Source organism: Chlorocebus sabaeus, chromosome 17 (genome assembly GCF_047675955.1).
Source record: "Chlorocebus sabaeus isolate Y175 chromosome 17, mChlSab1.0.hap1, whole genome shotgun sequence".
Lineage (NCBI taxonomy): Eukaryota > Metazoa > Chordata > Mammalia > Primates > Cercopithecidae > Chlorocebus > Chlorocebus sabaeus.
Window position 1 is genome coordinate 26516925 of NC_132920.1, and position 22708 is coordinate 26539632.

Genomic DNA, 22708 nt, shown 5'->3' on the forward strand with positions numbered 1-22708 from the left:
ATCTTGTCTTTCTAGATGTTTAGAAGTGCACAAAGTATGTTAAAAGTAGATGTAGTAAATAACACGTTTTGTAGTTATCCTTTTGATATGAAATATTGTCTTGGAAATTGAACAATTCTCTGAGAAGTACACATTATGATATTTGTGCTGGTTCAGGGTAAAGGAGGAGCACAAAGTACAAAGGGCTTTCTGCCAGTGTCCAGTGTGTTTATGATGAGGCACATTGACCATTGTCCCTTAGGTCTGCATTTTCATTTACTGTGCTGTGTATATAGTGTATATAAGCAGACGTAGGAGTCCTAATTTACATTTAGTCGATGTTAAAGATGTTGCCAGTGTATGACAAAAGTAAAGTTAGTAAACGAATACATTAAGTACACTTTGTGTTAAAATTCATAGGGATCATTTCTTAAAAACAAGTGAAATTGTTAAAATCCCCCCTAGGCATTACAGATGGCTTATAGCTGTCAACAGGGTTGGTAGAGGTCAGAAAGGGAAGGGTTCTAGGCCAGAATGTTCCTATTTAGAAGACACTCAAATTATAGTCTATGTTATGTATATATACCATTTATTCAATGCTACTGTATATATAATGGAAAACGTCAGTGCAGTTTGAAACATCTAGCCTTTCTAGGTGTTTAAAAGTGCACAACAGCCAGGTGCAGTGGCTCACACCTGTAATCCTGGCACTTTGGGAGGCCTAGGCAGGCGGATCACAAAGTCAAGGGATTGAGACCATCCTGGCCAACACGGTGAAACCCCATCTCTACAAAAATTAGCTGGTCGTGGTAGCGCGTGCCTGTAGTCCCAGCTACCTGGGAGGCTGAGGCAGGAGAATCGCTTGAACCCGGGAGGCAGAGGTTGCAGTGGGCGGAGATCATGCCACTGTATTATCCAGCCTGGCAACAGAGCAAGACTCTGTCTCAAAAAAAAAAAAAAAAAAAACAAAACAAAACAAAAAAACAAAAGGTGCACAACATGGGTTAAAAGTAGAGGGCTAAAGTAACACGCCTCTAAGCATTTGTTTTCAGTACTTCTAGGAGTGGTTGCATTTGGGAATAGAATTGTTAAAACTTGATGCTTAGGAGTGTATGCTGACTATTCATTGGGTGGTGAAGTAGAGGAGGGGAGGAGGTATGCAGGGAGAAGGGTTCTGTGCCCCTGAGTTAGATTAGTTCAGATAGTCTAACCATTGTTCTATATGTGCATTTTAGTTAATATTCTGTATTAAAGGATAAACAACTCTTAATGCTCAAAGTATGTTAAAAATAGGTGTAGTGAATCCGTCCCTTTGGGAATGTCCTTCTGTTAATTTTTAGGAAAGCCTGTCTTCTGGGAGTGACCTTTATTAGTCCACCTCTTGGAGCTAGACGTCCTATACTTAGTTACTGGGGATGGTGGAAGAGGGAGAAGAGGAAGGGTGAAGGGAAGGGCTCTTTGCTAGTATCTCCATATCTAGAAGATGGTTTTAGATGATAACCACAGGTCTACATGAGTATTTTTAGTAAAATGCCTGTGTTTATTGTGGACAAAGTTTATTATTTTGCAACATCTAACCTTTATGAATGTCTGAGGTGACAACATATGATAAAAACTAGAGCTAGTGGGCCGGGTACGGTGGCTCACGCCTGTAATCCCAATACTTTGGGAGGCCGAGGCAAGTGGATCACAAGGCTAAGAGATCGAGACCATCCTGGCCAACGTGCCGAAACCCCGTCTCTACTAAAAATACAAAAATTAGCTGGGTGTGATGGCGCGCACCTGTGGTCCCTGCTACTCAGAAGGCTGAGGCAGGAGAATCGCTTGAACCTGGGAGGCGGATGTTGCAATGAGCTGAGATCGTGCCACTGCACTCCAGCCTGGGCAACAGAGTGAGACTCCATCTCAAAAAAAAAAAAAAAACAAAAACTAGAGCTAGTGAATTAGCCAATTTGTAAACACCTTTGTTATAATTGATAGAAAAGATGCATCTTGGACATGGAATTGTTAAACCACCTCTGAGCAGTATATGTCAGGACTTGTTCATTAGGTTGGCAGCAGAGGGGCAGAAGGAAGTATACAGGGAGAGAGAGATGTATGCAGATGTGTCCATATGTGTCCTTATTTACATTTTGATGATAGCCATTGATGTATGCATCTCTTTTGGCTGTACTATAGGAATACATTAAGTCAATGGAAATATACCTTGCTTATATTATAATGGTATAGCTCTGCTAATGAATTCTCTTAGAAACATTATACTTAGTGTATACTGTTGCTGTATGTTTCATTTTAAATTGAGCATTAAGGGAATGCAGCATTTAAATCAGAACTCTGCCAATGCTTTTATCTAGAGGCATGTTGCCATTTTTGTCTTCTATGAAATTTTTGTCCCAAGACAGGCAGGATTACATTTTTTTTTTTTAACAGATTGAGTTGGTGTAGTGTATTCTTGGTTATCAACATACTTGCATAGCTTTGGGATTTTGAAAAATATTCATGATGTGTGAAAAATCATGATACATACTGTATGATCTCAGTCCCGTAAGATTGGATGTTGTGCCTACACACGCAAAGGACCTAGAAGAACATGTCAAACAATAAACTGCTTGTGATTGTGAATAACTTTGTTCTTTGCTTCTTGTGGTTTTCAGTTTCCTATAATGTACATATTAACATATTAACTTTTAAAAATACAGGTTGTTTTAAAAGCCTGTTTAAAAGAAAAAAGAAATCACTGGAAAAGGCATCCTTTTCTTTGTATATGCTTTTGTAGAACAGGTATGATTGGTTTGGGTGAATGTGTTTTTAATTTACGTAAGTGGTACTGTGTCATAGATCTCTTTCTTATTCCATTAGTACTGCAGTTTTGAGTTATGTTGCTTGTGTACATCTAAACCAATTATTTTAATTGCTGCATAGAAGTCTGCAATGTGAAGTCACCTACTCTCCCACTTTGCCACTACAAATAAGGGTTCCATCAATGAACATCTTCGTACATTTCAATTATGAGGCCGTGTAAGATTTTCCTTGAGATACAGCAGGAACACATTGCAGGTCATGAGATCTGACAATCTACTAATTTTGCAGTTCAGAACAGGACCTGGTACCCAGGGAGCATGACGTAGACACACGGAAGTTCATGTTTAATGACATCTCCAGAAATATTCCTCAAATTCAAGTTTCCTGATGTTCAGCCTGATCATATTGAGCATTAATAGCTACCATTAGAAACATGAATAGGCAATGTTTCTATTTTGAGCTCATAATTTACTGCAAAGCCTCAATCAAAAACCTCAGATGACTGGAATTTTCTCTTCATCATTCCTTTTTAAAAAAAGAAATTCAATCTGATTACCAAGTTACCAAAGCAGAATATAGAGTGAATCTGTTTTATGATCATTGATATTCAAAATTTTTCTGCCCTCTTTCTCTCCTAAAACTCTCAAAATTCACAAAAAGATTCAAGCATGCACTAAAAGAAAAATGAATTGATATGTGTTAGAAAGATCATCATCAGCAAGGCTAGAAAAGAATAAAGTTCCCCCTTATTGCCCAAGTATTCACTCCACATATTCACTCCATTTCTGCCTACCCTGACATTCTGATCAAACATGGCTTTGAATCCCTCCTTCAGAGGTGGCAACATAAGAGAAAGGAAGAAATGACAAATAGGTGTACCCCCTAGGGTAGCAGAAAAAACACTTAAAGGTGCTTGGAAGGCCAGCAGATTAGTCGAATTCAATTCAGGCTGCCTAGGCCCATCTCTGGATGCTGCCACTTGTCACCTACTTACCTTCCAGGAAAGTGACTTTGCATCCTTGTGCCTCAGTGCCCTTCTCTTTAAAACAGAGGAAATAATTGCACCTTTCCTTATAACTATTCAGTAAGGATTACATGACTTGGAATATGTAAAAAGCTTAGAAGAGTGTCTGGCAAATAACAAATGCCTGGTACATTGTATTTTTTTTTTTCATAATTGAGTACCTGCTTGTATTAGGGTCCTTCAGAAATACCGAACTAATAGTCTATCTGTCTATTAACTATGTATGTATGTATGTATGTATCTATCTATCTATCTCTCTCTCTATCTATTTATGCCTGTCTATCAAGAGAGAGACAGTAATTTATGATAAAGAATTGGTTCACACAATTATGGAGGAGGCTGAGAAGTCCCACAATCTGCCATTTGCTAGCTGGAGTCCCAGAAAAGCAGGTCGTATAATTCAGTCTGGATCTGAAGGCCTGAAAGCCCCAGGAGTCAATGATGTAAATCCCAATCCCAATCCAAGAGCAGGAAGAAAAAAATGAGATGTCAAGCAGTGGGATAGGGGGAGAAGAGGTGAATTCCTCCTTCCTCAACCTTTGTTCTATTAAGGCCCTCAGCAAATGGGAGGGATCATACCGGGGAGGGCAATCTACTTTACTGAGTCCCTGATTCAAATGATAATCTCATCCAGAAACACCCTGAGATAAGTTCTCGCTCTGTCACCTAGGCTAGAGTGCAGTGGCGCAACCAGGGCTCACTGCAGCCTCGATCTTCTGGGCTTAAGCATTCCTCCCACCTCAGTCTCATGAGTAGCTGGGACTACAGGTGTGTACCACCACACCTAGCTAATTTTTTTTTGTTTGTTTTTTTGTAGCAACATGAGGGTCTCACTATGTTGACCAGGCTGGTCTCAAACTCCTGGGCTCAAGCGATCCTCCTATCTTGGCCTCCTCCCAAAGTGCTGGGAGTACGGGCATGAGCCACCAAGCGCAGCCAGAAACAATGTGTAATCTGAGTATCTAATGGACCACTCTAATTGACACATAATATTAATCAACACACTGCTGTTGGCCAGTCCCTGTGCTGGTCTCTGGAGATACAGCAGTGAAGAAGACAGGCACAGCCCCTGCCTTGAGAAGTAAACAGGCTAGCTCAGATAGATATGAGCAAGTAGATGAGCATTGCTGCTTAGAATGCAATGGGAAGCACAGTCCCTTCTAGTTCCACCTGCCCATAGGAGAACCTCAGCAGCCGAGCTAGAGGCCCTACTTAATCCACAACTTGTAAATTCAAATGCTATCCAAACTGCTTTGGTAAGGCATTGTCTTTTTAAAAGAAAGCATGAAACACCTGACACTTATCAACTGCCAAGTCCAATGTTCTCTAGCTATCTCCAGACAAAAAACAGTTTTAAGACTTGCACATACCCTCACCTAACTACCTTCCACTTATCTGAACTGCGCATTCTCTTCCTCACCTTTAGTTACACAGTATTTCCTTTGCCCAGAGCGTCTATTCCACTCCTTCTCCCACATCTACCCTCTTGCCTTGATAAGTTCTATGTCTCCCTCGTGGCTCAGTGCGGGTATCACTTCTTCCATAAAGTCTTCCTTCCACCTTCGCCTAATCAGGGTTTTTGTTTGTTTTTCTGTTTTGTTTTGAATTTTTCAGCCTCAACCTCCTGAGCTCAAGAGATCCTTCCGCTTCAGCCTCCCGAGTAGCTAGGGCTACAGGTACACACCATTATGCCAGGCTAATTTATTTTATTTTATGTAGAGATGGTGTCTTGCTATGGACTATGTTGCCCAAGCTGGTCGTGAGCTCCTGGCTTCAAGTGATCCTCCTACCTTAGCATCCCAAAGTGCTGAGACTACAGAGGTGATCCCCACTGCACCCAGCCCCAACACAGGTTTGTTTCCAAATGTAACTGCAGGCCTGAGCAGTGGCCCACGCCTGTAATCCCAACACTCTGGAAGACCTAGGCCAGAGTATGGCTGGAGCCCAGGAGTTGGAGAACAGCCTGGACAATATTATGAAACCTTATCTTTATAAACAAAACACAAAAATCACCTGGACGTGGTGGCAAACACGTAGTGGCACACACTGGTAGGCCTAGCTATTCAGGAGGCTGAAGCAGGAGGATTTCTTGAGACCAGGAGTTCAAGACTGCAGTGAGTTAGGATTATGCTATTGCACCCCAGCCTGGGCAACTGACCCAAACCCTGTCCCTAAAAAAAAAATAAATAAATAAGCAAATGTGGGGCTGAGTGTGGTGGCTCATGCCTGTAATCTCAGCACTTTGGGAGGCCAAGGCAGGTGGATCACTTGAGGTCAGGAGTTCGAGACCAGCCTGGCCAACATGGTGAAGCCCGTCTCTACTAAAAATACAAAAAGTAGCCGGGCGTGGTGGTGGGTGCCTGTAGTACCGGCTACTTGGGAGGCTGAGGCAGGAGAATCGCTTGAACCTGGGAGACAGAGGTTGCAGTGAGTCGAGATCACGCCATTGCACTCCAGCCTGGGCAACAGAGAGAGATTCCATCTCTAAATAAATAAACAAATAAATAAGCAAATGTGGCTCAAAGCACCCTGTACTCCCAGTAGTATTACATCCCACTATACTATAACTGCCATTAAATTGTTTTCCCCTCCCATTAGCCTCTTCACCCATGTGTGATCAGCATGGTAACTGCCACATAATTGATCATTGACAAATAGCCACTCACTAGACAAACAAGCATCTGATTGCAAACCGTTTCCACTTTTACATATAAATTGTTTCCATGATTTATCCATTTATGGAGAGCTAGGAAGACATAGGCTTTTGGGAAAGATGGTGAGACTCATCACCTGGAATATTCAATAGCTTCAGTAGCCAGTACCACTACTGCCAACTCAGTAGTACAGACCATGCAATCTGTTGAGGGCCACTTGGCTACAAGCCTCCTATAAAGGTATTTCTGGAGCTGACAGAGCAGGAGAGTGGAAATGAGGCAGGGTTGGTAAGGGAATGAATTAGTGATTTAGTGTTGACATCTGCACCAGTGATCCAGCCTGTCTTATCATTTGAGGGAAGTTTGTATCTGGGCCTAGGGAAAAAGAACAGAAGATGGAAGGCTCTAGTGAAAAAAAAAAGGGTCTGCCTTTCCATTGCTGCTTGATGTTTGTAAAGAAAACTGGGGAATTGGCCGGGTGTGGTGGCTCAGGCCTGTAATCCCAGCACTTTGGGAGGCCAAGGAGGGCAGATCACCTGAGGTCAGGAGTTCAAGACCAGCCTGACCAACATGGTGAAACCCCATCTCTACCAAAAATACAAAAATTATCTGGGCATGATGGTGGGCGCCTGTAATCCCAACTACTCAGGTGGCTGAGGCAGGAGAATCACTTGAACCCTAGAGGCAGAGTTTGCAGTGAGCCGAGATCACACTATTGCACTCCAGCCTGGGTGACAGAGCGAGGCTTGGTCTCAAAAAAAAACAACAAAAAAGAAAAGTGGGGAATTAAGCTGAATGGGAGTAGAAAGTCTCCATAAAAGTAGAGTTGCTTCTGAGCTGTTCCTCCAAGTGCTGGGGTTTTGTCTCCGGAGCTAGAACAGGAAATCATATTTCAAGCATTGACAATCTACACAAAATAATATGCTCTGAAGGCAAAAGCCAGAGAAGTGGAACTTTCTGTGCCAGGTGAGCTGGGGGCTGGGTTTTGGGAGATGGGTAAGAGGGTTGGTAATAGTTACAGTGAACTTCCATTTTCTTGTGTTCCTATGTGGAGAACTTCTTCTAAGAGTAAAACTGACTTCTTTCCTACTTCTCAATTTCTCTTTCTTCCTCTTGGAGAATTTGGGAGAAGGCATCTCAACCCTTCCTGGACTTCTTCAGGTCAGCCTGTTCTAGTGGGCTCCATAAGCAAATGGAGGCTTCTCTCTGACAGCTTCTTTTCTCAAGTCTCGGTGACAAATATTTGTTTTTGCTTTGATTTGTTCCTTTCCAAAAAACTCTGAGTACAATGCAATCTTTTAAAATAGCGAATCACAACTTGTTTTATGTGGCCAGATCTTACTGTCTGCTGTGAATTTTCAGAGATGCTACAGCCTTCTCAACAACAGATTATCAATCATTCCAAAGATTGACCTTCCAAAAACATTACCTGCAGATTCTAACAATGAATCTGTTTAGGATGTCCCCAGGAAAGAAAATAGAATGACCAAAGATTGTGATGTTGCAGGTAGTTTAAATTTGGTGTTTACCTTCGGCTTTCCCTGGTTCTTCTCGTACCTGTTGTAAGAATATAACACGTGGAAGAAAAATGTAAGAAAAACAAGAAATTCACAATTTCATTATTCTAAAAAGAAAGCCAAATTGATGTTTGCTTTTTTTTCATAAACAAGTTGGTTTCACACCAGACGCATATAAAACATTTCGAGGGAGCCCCACAGCGGAAAATAACCTTTCACATTATACTTCAACGCTTCCGTGAGTACTCCGAAGGCAGTAAAATTACGACAGGCCCCGCTGGGATTCGAACCCAGGATCTCCTGTTTACTAGACAGGCGCTTTAACCAGCTAAGCCACGGAGCCACCATGCTCGCTTCGTTCCAAATGAGCATAGAAAAGAGATGATCTTTGCCTTTGTTCTGTGTATTGATTTACTTTCTTGTTACTGAGGTTTGAAAGTACTTCTTCAGACGCTGAAGATTAACCTTGGCTTCGCCCCAAAAGACCTAAGAAACCGCTCAGTTGCAGGATGACGAAGTTTTTCGCGCGGGGGAGGTGAGGGGTGAGGAAAACACTGGCGATAGCCTGACCCCTGCCCCGGGGCGAAACAGCAAGCAGCTCATCCTAATGTGGGTGGGTAAAGTATGACCTCGGGCTTCAGTGAGAAGAGGGTAGGAAAGCGGGTAGCCAGTCACATTTACAGAACACTCCTCCGAGTCGTGTAATACATTTACACCAGAGCACTTACGGCACCAAGAACTGATCCTAGCAGGAAGCAAGCTATTTATTTCTTATTTCATGGCTTTTAAATTAAACTGGAATTAGATTAAAATTCCAGTCATTCCTTACCCCATTTCTTTCCGTTAAAATTGGGCTCCCCCTACCTGCTTAAAGATTAACTAATGGAGTTCCAGAGTTGCTTCTTAAAAACGCAAGATTTGGCCGGCTGCGGTGGCTCACGCTTGTAATCCCAGCACTTTGGGAGGCCGAGGCGGGTGGATCACAAGGTCAGCAGATCGAGGCCATCCTGGCTAACACGGTGAAACCCCGTCTCTACTAAAAATACAAAAAATTAGCCGGGCGTGGTGGCGGGCGCCTGTAGTCCCAGCTACTCGGGAGACTGAGCCAGGAGAATGGCGTGAACCCCGGAGGCGGAGCTTGCAGTGAGCCGAGATCGCGCCACTGCACTACAGCCTAGGCGACAAAGCGAGACTCCGCCTCAAAACAAAACAAAACAAAACAAAACAAAAAAAAACAAAAAAACCCGGCAAGATTTAAGAATTAACAACTTAATCTTGGAAAAAGATAAAGAAGTTCCCTTCCCGGTATAGCTACACAGAAAGAGAAGCTTTCTTGTCCTGATACTTGACCAAAGGATCTGATTTGATGTGTCAAATTATCATTATGTGTGTGTGTGTGTGTGTGTGTGTGTGTGTGTGTGTGTGTGTGTACATAGAGAAAAAAATTCTATATCGTCATGGGGGCTTATGTGTTCCCAACTTATTCTGTTCTCTATTAAAAATAAATCTGATCTTGGGAGTATAATTTTAACAAAGGGGTTTAATGAAATTCTGAAGAGTATCCAAATTGTTGGCACAGCTGTGAAAGTAACTTCCCAAATGAAACCTGTAATTATATTTGGCTTTTTTACTTGAAATCTGTTGTCCTGGTGATTATGCTGAAACAGACATTTCAGTATTTCTTAGCTGTATCAATATTTGGAGGATTTCTCTGTCACAATCTAAGGCAGACATTGGCATGTACCTTTGCCTATATATGTGATGGGGGGAACAGTAAAAGGCCACGCCGACTAGAGTTTTCATTTTTATAAAAAGATGCAAGTCTATGAACTCAGCACTCACTTTGATTGAGACTCATGGAATAAGCACTTATTACTTTATTATTATACGATTAGCCATCATATTATGAGTGTGCTTGGAGCCAATATAATCATCATAAATAGCACAGTCACACCTAAAATGGCTTTAACCCAACTGTGGCAGGCACTAGACAGCAGAGCCAATAGTATTTTATTTTGGTTTTTCCTTTGACTGGCAGCTGACGAAGTTTGCACAGAATTTCTAGGATGTCAAAGGAGTTGTTTAGCCAGAGATAAGCCTTGGAAGCAAATTGAGACTTTGAGCAATCATTTACAGAACTCTTGGTGTGAACCGTATCTTCTATTCAGTTCCCACTGTGATTAGGATGAACCGTGGAACTCTCACGTTGGCTCCGCTCCACACATCTGAAATTGGAGAGGATGCAGGTGGCTGTGTCACAGCCTGCTGACAGTCACGTAAAACAATGTGAGAGTGGCAGATGGTGGAGTTTTCCATATACCTGGGAGTGAAACTGAAAAAAAATGCACTGAAACACAGAGGAGAAGAGTCCACCACTGTGATAGTTGTATGTGTCAACTTAGCTAGGCTATATATTACCCAGTTATTCAATTAAACGCTAATCTACATGTTTCTGTGAAGTTATTTTGTAAATGTGGTCAACAATCAGTTAACCTTAAAGATTTTCCTTTATGTAGATGGGCCTTATCCAATCAGTTAAAAGGCTTTGAGAGCAAAACAAAGACTTCCTTAAGGAAGAAGAAATTCTGTTTCAAGACTTCAGCGTCAGCTTCTGCCTGAGTTTCCAGCCTGCCCTACAACCCTACAGGTTTCAGACTTGTCAGTCCTCACCCTAGATATGTATAAATATATACCTAGATTTATATATCTGCACTCTGTTTCTCCGATATATGCTGAAGAAAAGACTGGAAGTTGAAACTGGAACTGTCAGAAAAGACGTAGAAAGATTTCCAAAAACAAAGCGAACGCATTTTTTTTTTTTTTTTTTTTTTTTTTTTTTTTTTTTTTTTGAGACAGTCTCGCTCTGTCGCCTAGGCTGGAGTGCAGTAAGTGGCGCTATCTCGGCTCACTGCAACCTCCGCCTCCCGGATACAAGCAATTATCCTGCCTCCCGAGTAGCTGGGACCCACGCCAGGCTAATTTTTTGTGTTTTTAGTAGAGACGAGGGTTCACGATGTTGGCCAGGCTGGTCTCGATATGCTGACCTCGTGATCCGCCCACCTCGGCCTCCCAAACTGCTGGGATTACAGGCATGAGCCGCCGCGCCCAGCCGAAAGCATTTCTTGTAGTGAATATAGCTAAGAAATTTGAGGTACCCAAGGGAGGTCTTCAAAGCCTGCAAAACACAGATAAATTTTTATAGACAAACACTGAGGAGAGTGAATGTGGACAGAGCCAACAACCAACTGGGTTAAAGTCCATTTTTAAAGTGCTAGGTGGGACCTGTGACTTCCAGGGATGCTCTAGCCCCACCAACATGGAGAAACCCCGTCTCTACTAAAAACACAAAATTAGCCGAACGTGGTGGCACATGCCTGTAATTTCAGCTACTTGAGAGGCTGAGGCATGAGAATCACTTGAACCCGGGAGGCAAAGGTTGCGGTGAGCCGAGATCGCGCCATTGCACTGCAGCCTGGGCAATAAGAGCAAAATTCTGTTTCAAAAAAAAAAAAAAAAAAAAAAAGTTTTGGTAACCTATTTTAACATAATTAGTTTTCTTTTGAAATCTTACATATTTATTTTTTCTTTCGTATATTCAGAAGTATTATTCTGAGATAGAGTCCAGAATCGCCAAGCTGCCCTTGGGGTCCATCGTACAAAACCTAACGAGAAGATCCCTATGCTACTGCCTAGGGAGGAATCCATAACCTAGGCCTACCTTAACGCTTATGCAGAAAGAGCAGAATATTTTTTGTAAGGGCTGTTGAAACCTTATGAACTGAAAACAAATATTTTCTAACCTCAATGTGTATATTCTCAATATCAGGCAGTTTTACTCCTGTGTAGTAGACCTCAACTTACTTAAAATGCTCATCAGGCATGGGGATGATTTATTCTCAGAAATATGGACAAACTAAAACACACACATATGAGACGTTTGTTTGCTTTCAAAGTGAACAAGTGAATATTCATATGTGTGTCCGGGTTGATGCTACTTATAAAGCTGTCAAATTCTGAGATCAAGGCCCTGCAGTAGAAGCAGCATGCAGTGAGGAGGCCTAGCACAGTTTTGCTTAGTAAAATATTTGAAGAAAAAAAAAAAAAGAACCACAAAGAGACAAATAAAAACTCAGACCATGTCACTGTACAACGGCTTCCAGTTTCCTACAGAATACCAGCCAGAGTCCTTACAAGGGCCTGTAAAGTTGGCCAGAGTCCTTACAAGGGCCTATAAAGCCGGAGGTGGTCTCCCAGGATCTCCTATTCCTCTCCACTGAGCACCGGCCTCCACAACATAACTCCCAAGCCTGCTCCCACCTCCAGGCCTTTTACCTAGCGATTTTTTCCCTGTTCCAGATCACTCTTTTCCCCTGATATCAGCATTTATCTCTCATTCATCGCTTTCACTGCTGGCCTTTCCTATCCTCTTTCCCTATTTTATTATTATTTTTCTCCAATTGCTTATCACTATTATTTCGTTTATTTAGTGCTTTATTATCCGCTTCCGCCACTGCCATGTAATCTTGAGGGCAAGGGTCTCTCATGTTTTCTTCACCGTTATCTACAGTGCCTTGAACACTAATACTGGTTGAATGAACGAACGTATTAATGGAGCGGTGATACTGGGGCAGAGAGGATGCAGGGCATGCTTTTCACCGCCATCTTTCAGCCGGCAGAGACAGACCGAGAAAGGAATGAAGGCTACGGGGTGTGTGCAGAAGTAGCCACCAGGGAGTCCGTGCACTGCGAGCCTGGACCAGCGGGCAAACGCGGCTTACAGGCCCGCGCCCAGACATTACGGGTACAACCTAGTTTCTTATGAAATACCCTGCTATCAGAAACCGTGTGGGGCCAGTGGCGCAATGGATAACGCGTCTGACTACGGATCAGAAGATTCCAGGTTCGACTCCTGGCTGGCTCGGTATACGTACAGGTTTATTTTACAACTTTCCGATTCCGCCGGAGTAAGCGAATTCGTGCAAGGTAAATTTGCCTGGAAGTCTCAGAAGCGAGAGGGGCCGCTTTCGACAAGATATGGGGTTATCATTTCTCTGGGGAGCAAATTCTGCCACTGACCACGTGGTAACGCCAACTACGTCAGAGAAACGCTCGCCCTACCAAAGTCGTGCCCAGCCTCGCCTGACCATTTTGGCCGAAGAACGAAGGACCGTTCAGAGATATTAAAGTCTCTATCGTGTTCTTCCCTATTCAGTCGTTTGAGATGACTGCATGTGGCTTCAGTTTTAACACTGGAGAGGCTAGGTCTGAGCTGTTCATTGGTTTTTCTGGTTTGAGAGTTCAGTACAGAGACGCATGCGCACATCAGCAAAACTGGCACTTGGAACGAAGAAACACCAAGTGTATTTACTATACAGATAGAACTGCTTGCTCTGAGATGACAGCACCCGGTCAGTTTCCGTAGTGTAGTGGTTATCACGTTCGCCTCACACGCGAAAGGTCCCCGGTTCGAAACCGGGCGGAAACACGGCTTTTTTTTTTCCCCCCCCTTCCTACTACGAAATTCTTACAGTGTGTATCTTTTAACGATTTTTCAGGCCATCATAAATTTCCTGTCTTCCTGTCTTACGAGGTCGGGGCAGCGGTGCTTAGGGCGGGCCTCAGAGGCTCACACACGTATCGCCACGGGGAGAACCGGCTCTCTCCGGCTTGAACTCGGGGCGGCTCCCCGCCTGCAGCCCCGGAAGCGCATCCTCACCTTCCTTCGCCTTCCTGTTCCTGGCAGTGCCGGGCTCCCCTCGTCTTCTCTATCTTGGGGCTGGTGCTGGCCCTGCCCACGCCTAGGGCTCCGGCGCGTCAAGGGCCTCAGCTGGGATTCCCGTGCCCCTCGGACGGCCACGAGACTCGGGTAAGTGCCTCACAGACTTTAGTACGCTACCCGGGAAAATGAGGGGCGGGGTGGGGGGGTCCCGCCGCCCTCCATATACTTAGAACCCTCCTGCCAGCTGGCCCCGGTCATGATTAAGGGCCTTGGGCCCCGTCAGCCCCGCCTGTCTTCCCGTCTCCAGAGTAATCGCAGCATCTCTCCTGAGCTCCGAGTGTGAATCCCTGGGAAAAGCTGAATCCAGAGGTGGGGTCACAGAGAGCCGCAGGCCCGACAGGGATGAGAAGTCCTAATCGGCGCTCTTGGGCCAATAAAAGAAGGAAAGAAGGGGATTTGAAAGGATTGCTCCCGCAGGGCTGTGGCCTCGAAGAGGTGGTGACTGGCAGGTTGGACTGGCCTGCCGTGGGCTCTCCTTTCCTCCCCAATTTACCTTCGAGAAACCCTCGTTGAGGAGACACCCAAGGGCTGAGTCTTCCTCCACTTTGACCTTTCGCTATCCCATCACAAAGAAAAAATGGATCCAAGCTTAAGAAATGGACCAGCACTTGTTTAGAATCAGGACTTGTGCCTTGGTGTTTGGCCTCTTACCTCTGCCTGCCACATGGCTTGCTTACAAGTTAATTGGATTAATCAAACGCTTTTATGAGAAAGTTTTGTTGTGCCACCTGGCAGCCTGGGGTGTACCCTCAGAGAGATTTCTTTCTTAGATGTATTACTACTTTTTCTAGGGATTAGCCAAGCCTAGCCTCTTAGATCACATTGCTCCAGGTTCCCTCAAATGACTGATACGAATGCGATGTGTTTGTTTTTGTTTGTTTTTGAGACGGAGTCTCACTGTATCTCCCAGGCTGGAGTGTAATGGTGCGATCTCTCTCACTGCAACCTGCACCTCCCTCTACCTCCCGAGTTCAAGCGATTTTTGTGCCTCAGACTCCTGAGCAGCTGGGACTACAGGTGTGCAATACCACGTCCGGATAATTTTTGTATTTTAGTTAGAGACGGGGGTTTCACCATATTGGCCAGGCTGGTCTCAGACTCCTGAACTCAAGTGATCCGCCTGCTTCGGCCTCCCAAAGTGAGATAACAGGCGTGAGCCACCGCGCCCGACCGAATGTGATATTTTTATGACTACGACAAAAGAAGGGCTGCATTCTTTGGTGGGTCTGCAAAATTTAAAAAAAAAAAAAAAAAGAAATAAAGAAAAGGACAATGTTTAATGAGCTGTTTTCTTTTTACCATTTTCTTAAACAGGCTGCTTGGATAGATGTTGACTTGAAAGGTCCATTCTTTGTCATCTTGCTGTTTCCCTTAACAAGACAACATCTTGGCTAGCAAGATAATATCTTGGTTAGCAAGACAATAAACTTGGCCATGTGCTCAATAGCAATCTGTCTAATACATTTTCATTTAAAATCCACTTTCTATAAGCAAGTTATTGTGGTGCCCTGAAAGGGGGCAGAGGTTCCAGGGTCCTGGGAGATGACAAGAATTTATCCTCTTCATCTCTCTCTGATGCCAGTTAGCAGGAATACTTTAGCCTGGAAGCTGAGTGTGCCTCTAACCAACCTTTACAGATGGGTGACTGTTTGGGAGCTTATGGCTCATTCCTTCTCTTTAAACCAGATGCATTCTGGCAAGCTGCAACAGCAAACCTACCGTTTTAGACACCCTGCCTTTTCTCATCTTTCCTTTCTACCCCTGCATCTCCCAGTCTCTCTCACTTAACTCCCATGGAAACTCATGCTGCGTCTCTAATACTTCGGAAGATGAAGAACAAACAGGCCCTGGAGAGTGACTGACACCATGTGACCTCTTGCTTCTATAGCACACAGCATCTTGCCTGTTAATCTTTTTATTTTTTATTTTTTATTGAGACAGAGTCTCGCTCTGTCACCCAGGCTGGAGTGCAGTGGCACAATCTTGGCTCACTGCAACCTCCGCCTCCCGGGCTCAAGTGATTCTCCTGCCTCAGCCTCCCAAGTAGCTGGGACTATAGGCATGTGCCACCACACCCAGCTAATTTTTGCATTTTTAGTAGAGATGGGTTTCACCATGTTGGCCAGGCTGGTCTTGAACTCCTGACCTCAAGTGATCCACCTGCCTCCACCTCCCAAAGTGCTGGGATTGCAGGCGTGAGCCACTGCGCCCAGCATTGCCTGTGATTTTTTATTGTATTTTAATTATATCCTTTATTCTCTCCTTCCTAAGCTTGGTGTTCATAACTTTCTTCCACGTCTTCCTTGCAACCCCCAAACACGATCTTTCCTTAAGTAAGAGGCAGGGAAGAAGAGGGGAGCCTTCTGATTTTGGGGTGGGATTGAGGCTAAAACCCAAGTTAGAACTACCTCCCAGAAACACAGTTCTGTATCCATTGAAAGAGCAAAAAGATGCTGCTAAAATGTGCCTTGTGTTTGCTAGGGATGAGGTGAAAATGAGTATTGAATGAGGTGGCATTTTGGTCCATGGATTTGCTTGCTATGAAAGAGAAAAAACATGGAAAAATATATTTTGAGAGCTGGGTGAGACCCCCAAATTAATCCAAGATGTTTCCCTAGTCACTAAATTATTTATTTATTTATTTATTTATTTATTTTTTAATAGAGTCTCACTCTATTGCCCAGGCTGGAGTGCAATGGTGCAGTCTCGGCTCACTGCAACCTCTGCCTCCCAGGTTCAAGCAATTCTCCTGCCTCAGCATCCTGAGTAGCTGGGATTACAGGCACGTACCACCAGCCCTGGCTAAGTTTTGTATTTTTTAGTAGAGCCAGGGTTTCACCATGTTGGCCAGGCTGGTCTTGAACTCCTGACCTCGTGATCTGCCCACCTTGGCCTCCCAAAGTTCTGGGATTACAGGCATGAGCCACCATGCTCTACCAAAGTCACTAAATTCTTACACTGTTCCCTCTTATGTTAGTCCGCTAGGGCTACCAAAACAAGGTACCACAGGCTGGGTGGCTTAAACAACAAAAATTAATTTTCTTTGACTTCTGGAGGGTAGAAGTCCAAGATCAAGATGTCGGCAGGTTTGGTTTCTTCTGAGGCCTCTCCTTGGCTTGCAGATGGCTGCCTCCCACTACGTCCTTAGATGTGTTCCTCTATGTTGTCTGTATCCTAATCTCCTCTTCCTATAAGTACACCAGTCATTCGAATTAGGGCCCACCCATAAGACCCTATTTTGCTTTTTATTTCACTATTAGTTTTTTCTTTTTAAGCTATTTCTGCCAGTTAATTTAAACATCATGATCTTTTTCTGATGATAAAAATGCAAGTCTTCATGCTAACAAAAGGATTGGAAGAAGGATGAAGCAGATGTTCCTTCTCTCCTACAGCAATCTCATTAAATGAGGAGTTAAATTGAGAACGTTCATGAGAATTTCAGTCCAGTTCTGTGCAATGAAGAGGAGTGATTCAAAACTTTCACTAACTTGCTCTGTTGTTTGTTAATATAATGTTATTGGAAGAGTTATTTTAACAAAGGGGAATTGTTATATTTCTAAAACTTTTTAAATTGTTGCCATGTCTTGGGAAAATAACTTCAGTATGTGTCTTGATAATTTCTTGCCCTGATGATACCACTGAAAGTCATTTCTCTCTGTTTCCAAAAGTTACACAATTACTAGTAAGATTTATCTGCTAGTTAATATTCATTTCTTCCACATGCATGAAGGAGTATTTGTAATGACTTTTATATTTTATCATTAACATTATTTTTTTGAACTCTTAAAATGTGTATTGTTTTTACATTAATAGACTTCCTTTTTTTAGAGCAAGTTTTGGTTTACAGAAAATTGAACAGAGAGTTCCCACATACTTCCTTTCCCCCACCTCAGTTTCTCCTAAGTTATTAACAACTTGCACTGGTGTGGTACATTTGTTACAAATGATTAACTAGTATTGACAGCTTATTATTAACTAAAATATATAGTTTACATCAGGGTTCACTCACTGTATGAAGTTCTGTGGGTTTTGTCAAATTGATAACATCTACCATTATATAACATATGCCATTACAGCAGCATACAAAAGAGTTTCATTTACCTAAAAATCCCTTCCGTGCCACCTCAGATAATTTCTTCTAAGTTAAAACCACTGTGTGGTGAGAGCTCCTTCCTTTTCGAACCTCCTTGTCCTTTATGGAAATAGTAAGAGTTTTTACCCATCTCTCTGGCCCCTTTTCATTATATGTGTATCTGTCTCCTACATTTGTAAGTTCTCTATAGAGTCGGTGACCTGGTCTCCTAATCAGCTTCCTAAAGGTGAGTTTCAAGAATTAAATCGTTATTTATATACTCAGATACAGCATCCAGGCAGTAGCCTATTTTTCCTGATTTTATTTTGTCACCTGCTGTATTTTGGCCTTTGACATGTGGAGATAATGGCCCCCCTACTTGGGATGGACTGCAATGGATCTAACTTGAAGAAAACTGAACCCAGGAAAAGAGATTGTGTGAGCATTCCCACACCAGGAAATGGGCTGAGAAACAATTTTGAAGTGAGATGGAAGGAGAATGGTATGGGGTATCCATTCTTAGGGAAATGTGTGCTAGGCCAAAAGCTCACTCTTTGGTTAAACACTCTCATTCTCTGGTAACATAAAGGTCTCTAAAAATATATGCAGAATATTTGGGATAACCTTTTTTATTATTCATTGCCCAAGTTGGGTCACTTTTCAAAGTAAAAGGTAACATTATGAATAATTATACTAGGGCAACAGGTATAAATCAAGTCACCCTACTATTAGACCAAGTGATTCTCACTGGTTCCTTCATTGTAAGAGTAGCTCCTTTTGTTTCCTAAAAATTGTTAAAATGATTCCTTAATGTTGCATTTGAAAGAAAGGGAAAAGGACAAAAATTAGCAATAAATTTATGTAATGGCAAGGATTTCTTCAGAAGAGAGCAGGTCAGGTGTAGTTAGATCAGTAGAACTGTATGTCTCAGTGGCACCATTACTTTTTTATTTATTTATTTATTTTTTGAGGCAGGCTCTCACTCTATCCCCCAGGCTGGAGTGCAGTGGCACGATCTCGGCTCACTGCAACCTCTGCCTCCCGGTTTCAAGCAATTCTCAGGTGGATCACCTGAGGTCAGGCGTTTGAGACCAGCCTGGCCAACATGGTGAAACCCCATCTCTAATAAAAATACAAAAATTAGCTGAGTGTGATGGTGGGCATCTGTAATCCCAGTTACCTGGGAGGCTGAGGCAGGAGAACTGCTTGAACCTGGGAGGCAGAGGTTGCAGTGAGATGAGATCACACCACTGTACTCCAGCCTGGGTGACAGAGGGAGACTCTGAGACTCCATCTAAAAAAACAAAACAAAACAAAAAAATTCAAAACTGGAGCAATTTGGAGACAAGATTAAAAAAATAATAATAACATTGTAGAATGGGGCCACTCACAAGGTTACAGAATTTCCCAGAAAATGTTTTCAAGGGTGGGGCAGAAGGTATGATAGACAAAAGCTTTAAAAAAGTTACACAGTGCCTGTGAGTGCCAGCCCTAGGCCTAAGTCCTAATTACCCAAACTCAAACTCTTTTCTATTTCCTACCTGTGTGGCTCTCAATCTGTGCTCTGGGCTACCCACATTTTTTAGTATTTTTATTAATTCTTGAGCAGGCACATACAATTTTTCTGTGTAAGACAGATAATACTCCGCCCATGTGCTTCCCCTACAGCTTAAAGAAGAGAACTCAACATCCCCCATCTCTGGACTAACCTACATGCCTTCTCCAACCACATCCCTTTCCCAACTCCCAAGAGATAACCACTGGCCAATTTTTATTTATGCCTTTTTTTTTTTTTAAGTTTTGCTATATGTTTGTGGCCTCAACATGTCATAGTTTTACATGTGTAAATGGATCTATAGTGTACATATTCTTCTGCAACTTGCTATTTTTGTTCGTCATTATATTCTTGAGATTGATCCTCGTTTTTGAACCTAGCTGTAATGTATTTGTTTCTGCTGCTGAATAGTATTCCCTTTTATAGATACTACCAAAATATATATATCCCTTCTACTATTGAAGGACATTTGGGTGATTTACAGGTTTTTGAAATTACAGTGTTGCTGGAAACATTCTTGTGGAGATCTCCTGTCCACACCTCCAAGAATCCCTCTAAGTAAACACCTAGACATAAAATTGCTTTACATAATACCACTGTTTCCAGCGTGTTTTACAAATAACCACTGTTTCCTGAAGCAAATACACTAATTTGCATACACACACAGCAGTACATAAGCATTTTGATTGCTCCCTATCAGTTGAGTCCTTGATATTGTCAGACAACTTGGTTTTCTTCAATTTGATAGATATGAAATATTATGTCTTATGCTTTTAATATGTACTTCTTATCTATTTTTAGGTGCTTATTCCTCACTCATGCTTCCAAGAAGTACTTGTTAACATTTTTTGCTATAGTTTTAAAATTTTCATTTTGTCCTTTTCTCATGGATCTGTAGGAATGCTCTATGTATTCAGGATTCTAACATTTTGTCCATTATATGTGTTACACATATCTTTGCCGAGCTGGTAACTTATTGTTTTACTTTTACTGTGCTGTCTTTTTTGATATACACAAATTATTAACAATATAGTCAAATTTGATTTTTAATGTTTACATTGGTCAGTCTTTCCCTTTGTGGTTTACACTTTTTGTGTCTTGTTAAAGACATCTTTCCAGGAGCAGTGTGAGGAGGACAGAAACACCCACCAGGACTGCTCAAGCCGCCTGCCAACACTGCTGCCACCATGCCGAAGAGAAAGGCAAAAGGAGATGCCAAAGGTGATAAAGCAAAGGTGAAGGATGAGCCACAGAGGAGATCAGCGCGGTTATCTGCTAAACCAGCTCCTCCAAAACCAGAGCCCAGGCCTAAAAAGGCCTCTGCAAAGAAGGGAGAGAAGCTTCCCAAAGGGAGAAAGGGGAAAGCAGATGCTGGCAAGGATGGGAACAACCCTGCAAAAAACCGAGATGCCTCTACACTCCAGTCCCAGAAAGCAGAAGGCACTGGGGATGCCAAGTGAAATGTACATTTTTGATAGCTCTGTCTTATAGTGATTCTACTGTTTGAAATACTATTTTTTTAAATCAAGTTTTATAAAACCGTAGAATTTTGGCTCTCTTTTTTAAGTTATGTTGTTAGCACATAGGACACTTCCTTGTTGTCTTTTGTGGAAAGGGCAAATACCACTAATAGGGTGTATCTCAGAAACTGAATTGAAATAGGGGAAAATAGGATTTTCTGTCCTGTTTGAAGATTATTCTTGATTCCCTTGATTCCCAGGAGAGATTCTCTGACATTCGCATGTCAGCCACTTTGGCACAGAAGCCTTACAGTGTGGGGAACCAAAACTTCGTGTCTCCTCTTTCCCTGATGCCATCAGCATAGACTTGACTTCCTTACACCAAGAGTCTTGATGTGGCCTTGGCAATCCTAAAATCAACTGTGTTAGGTAACAAAACTCAGGCTTTCTGTTGATAACATCGAGATGGTGTCACTCAAAAGAGCCAAGATTCCTGTTTTCAGTTTGTGGATCCATCCTGCTGGTTTTACTTTATTCCCTCCATGTCGAAGTGGGCCTGTGAAAAGCTCATACAGGCATGTGAAGTGTCCACCCTTTCTGAAAATCTTTCTTGTTCAAAACAGCAACAACCTATGTTGTTAACTTTTACAGTGACTTTTAGAGGAGGGGAGTTTGGAAATTGTAAAATGTTATAGATTGTTGCCTATTTCCTGCTGAAAGTAAATGTTTTTAAAAAGTATCATATAAAGCTGAATACAAGTTGGTTTGGGGGGAGATCCTTTCCTACCCAAAGTCATAAATATGTTCTTTACTGCCTTGTAGAAATTTTATACTTTTGCCTTTCACATTTGTCTTTAGTCTCTCCTGAATTGATTTTTGTGAAAATTAGGAGTTAGAAATTCAATTTAACATTTTTCATATTTCAAAGTGGTTGTCTCTGCACTATTTACTGAAAAGTTCATCCTTTCCCCAGTGATTTGTAACACTGCCTCTTTCATAAATTAAATTTTTGTGTACGTGTGTGGGTCTTTTGATGGTTTCTATTCTGACTGACATCAATGTGTCTAATCTTATAGCAGTACAATACAGTCCTGATTATTGCAACTTTAGGAAAAGGTCTGATAAAAACCAAGATGCCTCCACATTTTGTCATAATTTTAGCCAATTTCACCTCTGTCTCCAATATCACCACAAAATTTTTCTTCCTTGGAGTGTCTTGGCTATTCTTAGCCAACTGTTCCTCCATATTACTTCTAGAATTAGATCAACAACTTGTAAATCAAACAAACCCAAGAACATTGAAATTTTGATTGGATTTGTATTGAATTTATAGATTAATCTGGTAAGCCATGTCATCTTTACAATGTTGTCTTCCAATACATGAATATGGTTCAGCTCTCCATTTACTTAGGCCTTTGAAATATCTTTCAATAAAGTTTATAATTTTCTCCATAAAGGTCTTCTTGTTAATATTTCCTGGGAACTTTATGCTTTTTAACACTACTTTCTATGGCATATTTTTAGTTATTACATTTTCTGGTTTTAGCTAATGTTGATTTCAATTTTTGTATCCAGCAACCTTGCTACCTTTCATTCTTGTATCTGCATATTGTGGGGTTTTTGTTTTTTACATAGACAACCATATATTCTGTGTATACAAACAATTTTGTTTCTTTTTAGTCCTTATACCTATAATTTCTTTTTCTAATGCTCAGTGTAGTCTAGGTGTTGGTGTCGGCTTTTTTTTTAATTATTATTATTATTATTATTATTTTTTTTTTCCCAGCCAGAGCCTCACTCTGTCTCCCAGGCTGGAGTGCAGTGATGCGATCTCGGCTCGCCGCAACCTCTGCCTCCCGGGTTCAA

General features: G+C 42.2%; 1 protein-coding gene and 3 non-coding genes across 4 annotated transcripts; 3 read left to right on the top strand and 1 right to left on the bottom strand.

Moving 5' to 3' along the window:
- Positions 1-8245: 8245 nt before the first annotated feature.
- On the bottom strand, positions 8246-8319 carry TRNAT-AGU (transfer RNA threonine (anticodon AGU)). The gene has a single exon. It is a non-coding gene; the product is annotated as a tRNA-Thr (tRNA).
- Positions 8320-12824: 4505 nt separating this feature from the next.
- On the top strand, positions 12825-12897 carry TRNAR-ACG (transfer RNA arginine (anticodon ACG)). Its single transcript has one exon. It is a non-coding gene; the product is annotated as a tRNA-Arg (tRNA).
- A 491-nt stretch (positions 12898-13388) lies between these two features.
- TRNAV-CAC (transfer RNA valine (anticodon CAC)) lies at positions 13389-13461 on the top strand. Its single transcript has one exon. It is a non-coding gene; the product is annotated as a tRNA-Val (tRNA).
- Positions 13462-13594: 133 nt separating this feature from the next.
- On the top strand, positions 13595-22298 carry HMGN4 (high mobility group nucleosomal binding domain 4). The gene is made up of 2 exons (XM_007973435.3): positions 13595-13842; positions 20490-22298. Exon 2 carries the CDS (start codon positions 20570-20572, stop codon positions 20840-20842), a length of 273 nt encoding a protein of 90 aa, XP_007971626.1. The 5' UTR covers positions 13595-13842; positions 20490-20569; the 3' UTR covers positions 20843-22298.
- Positions 22299-22708: the final 410 nt, after the last annotated feature.

Coding starts and splice junctions, on each gene's coding strand:
- HMGN4 (XM_007973435.3), top strand. CDS start 20,570: ATGCCGAAGAGAAAGGCAAAAGGAGATGCCAAAGGTGATAAAGCAAAG.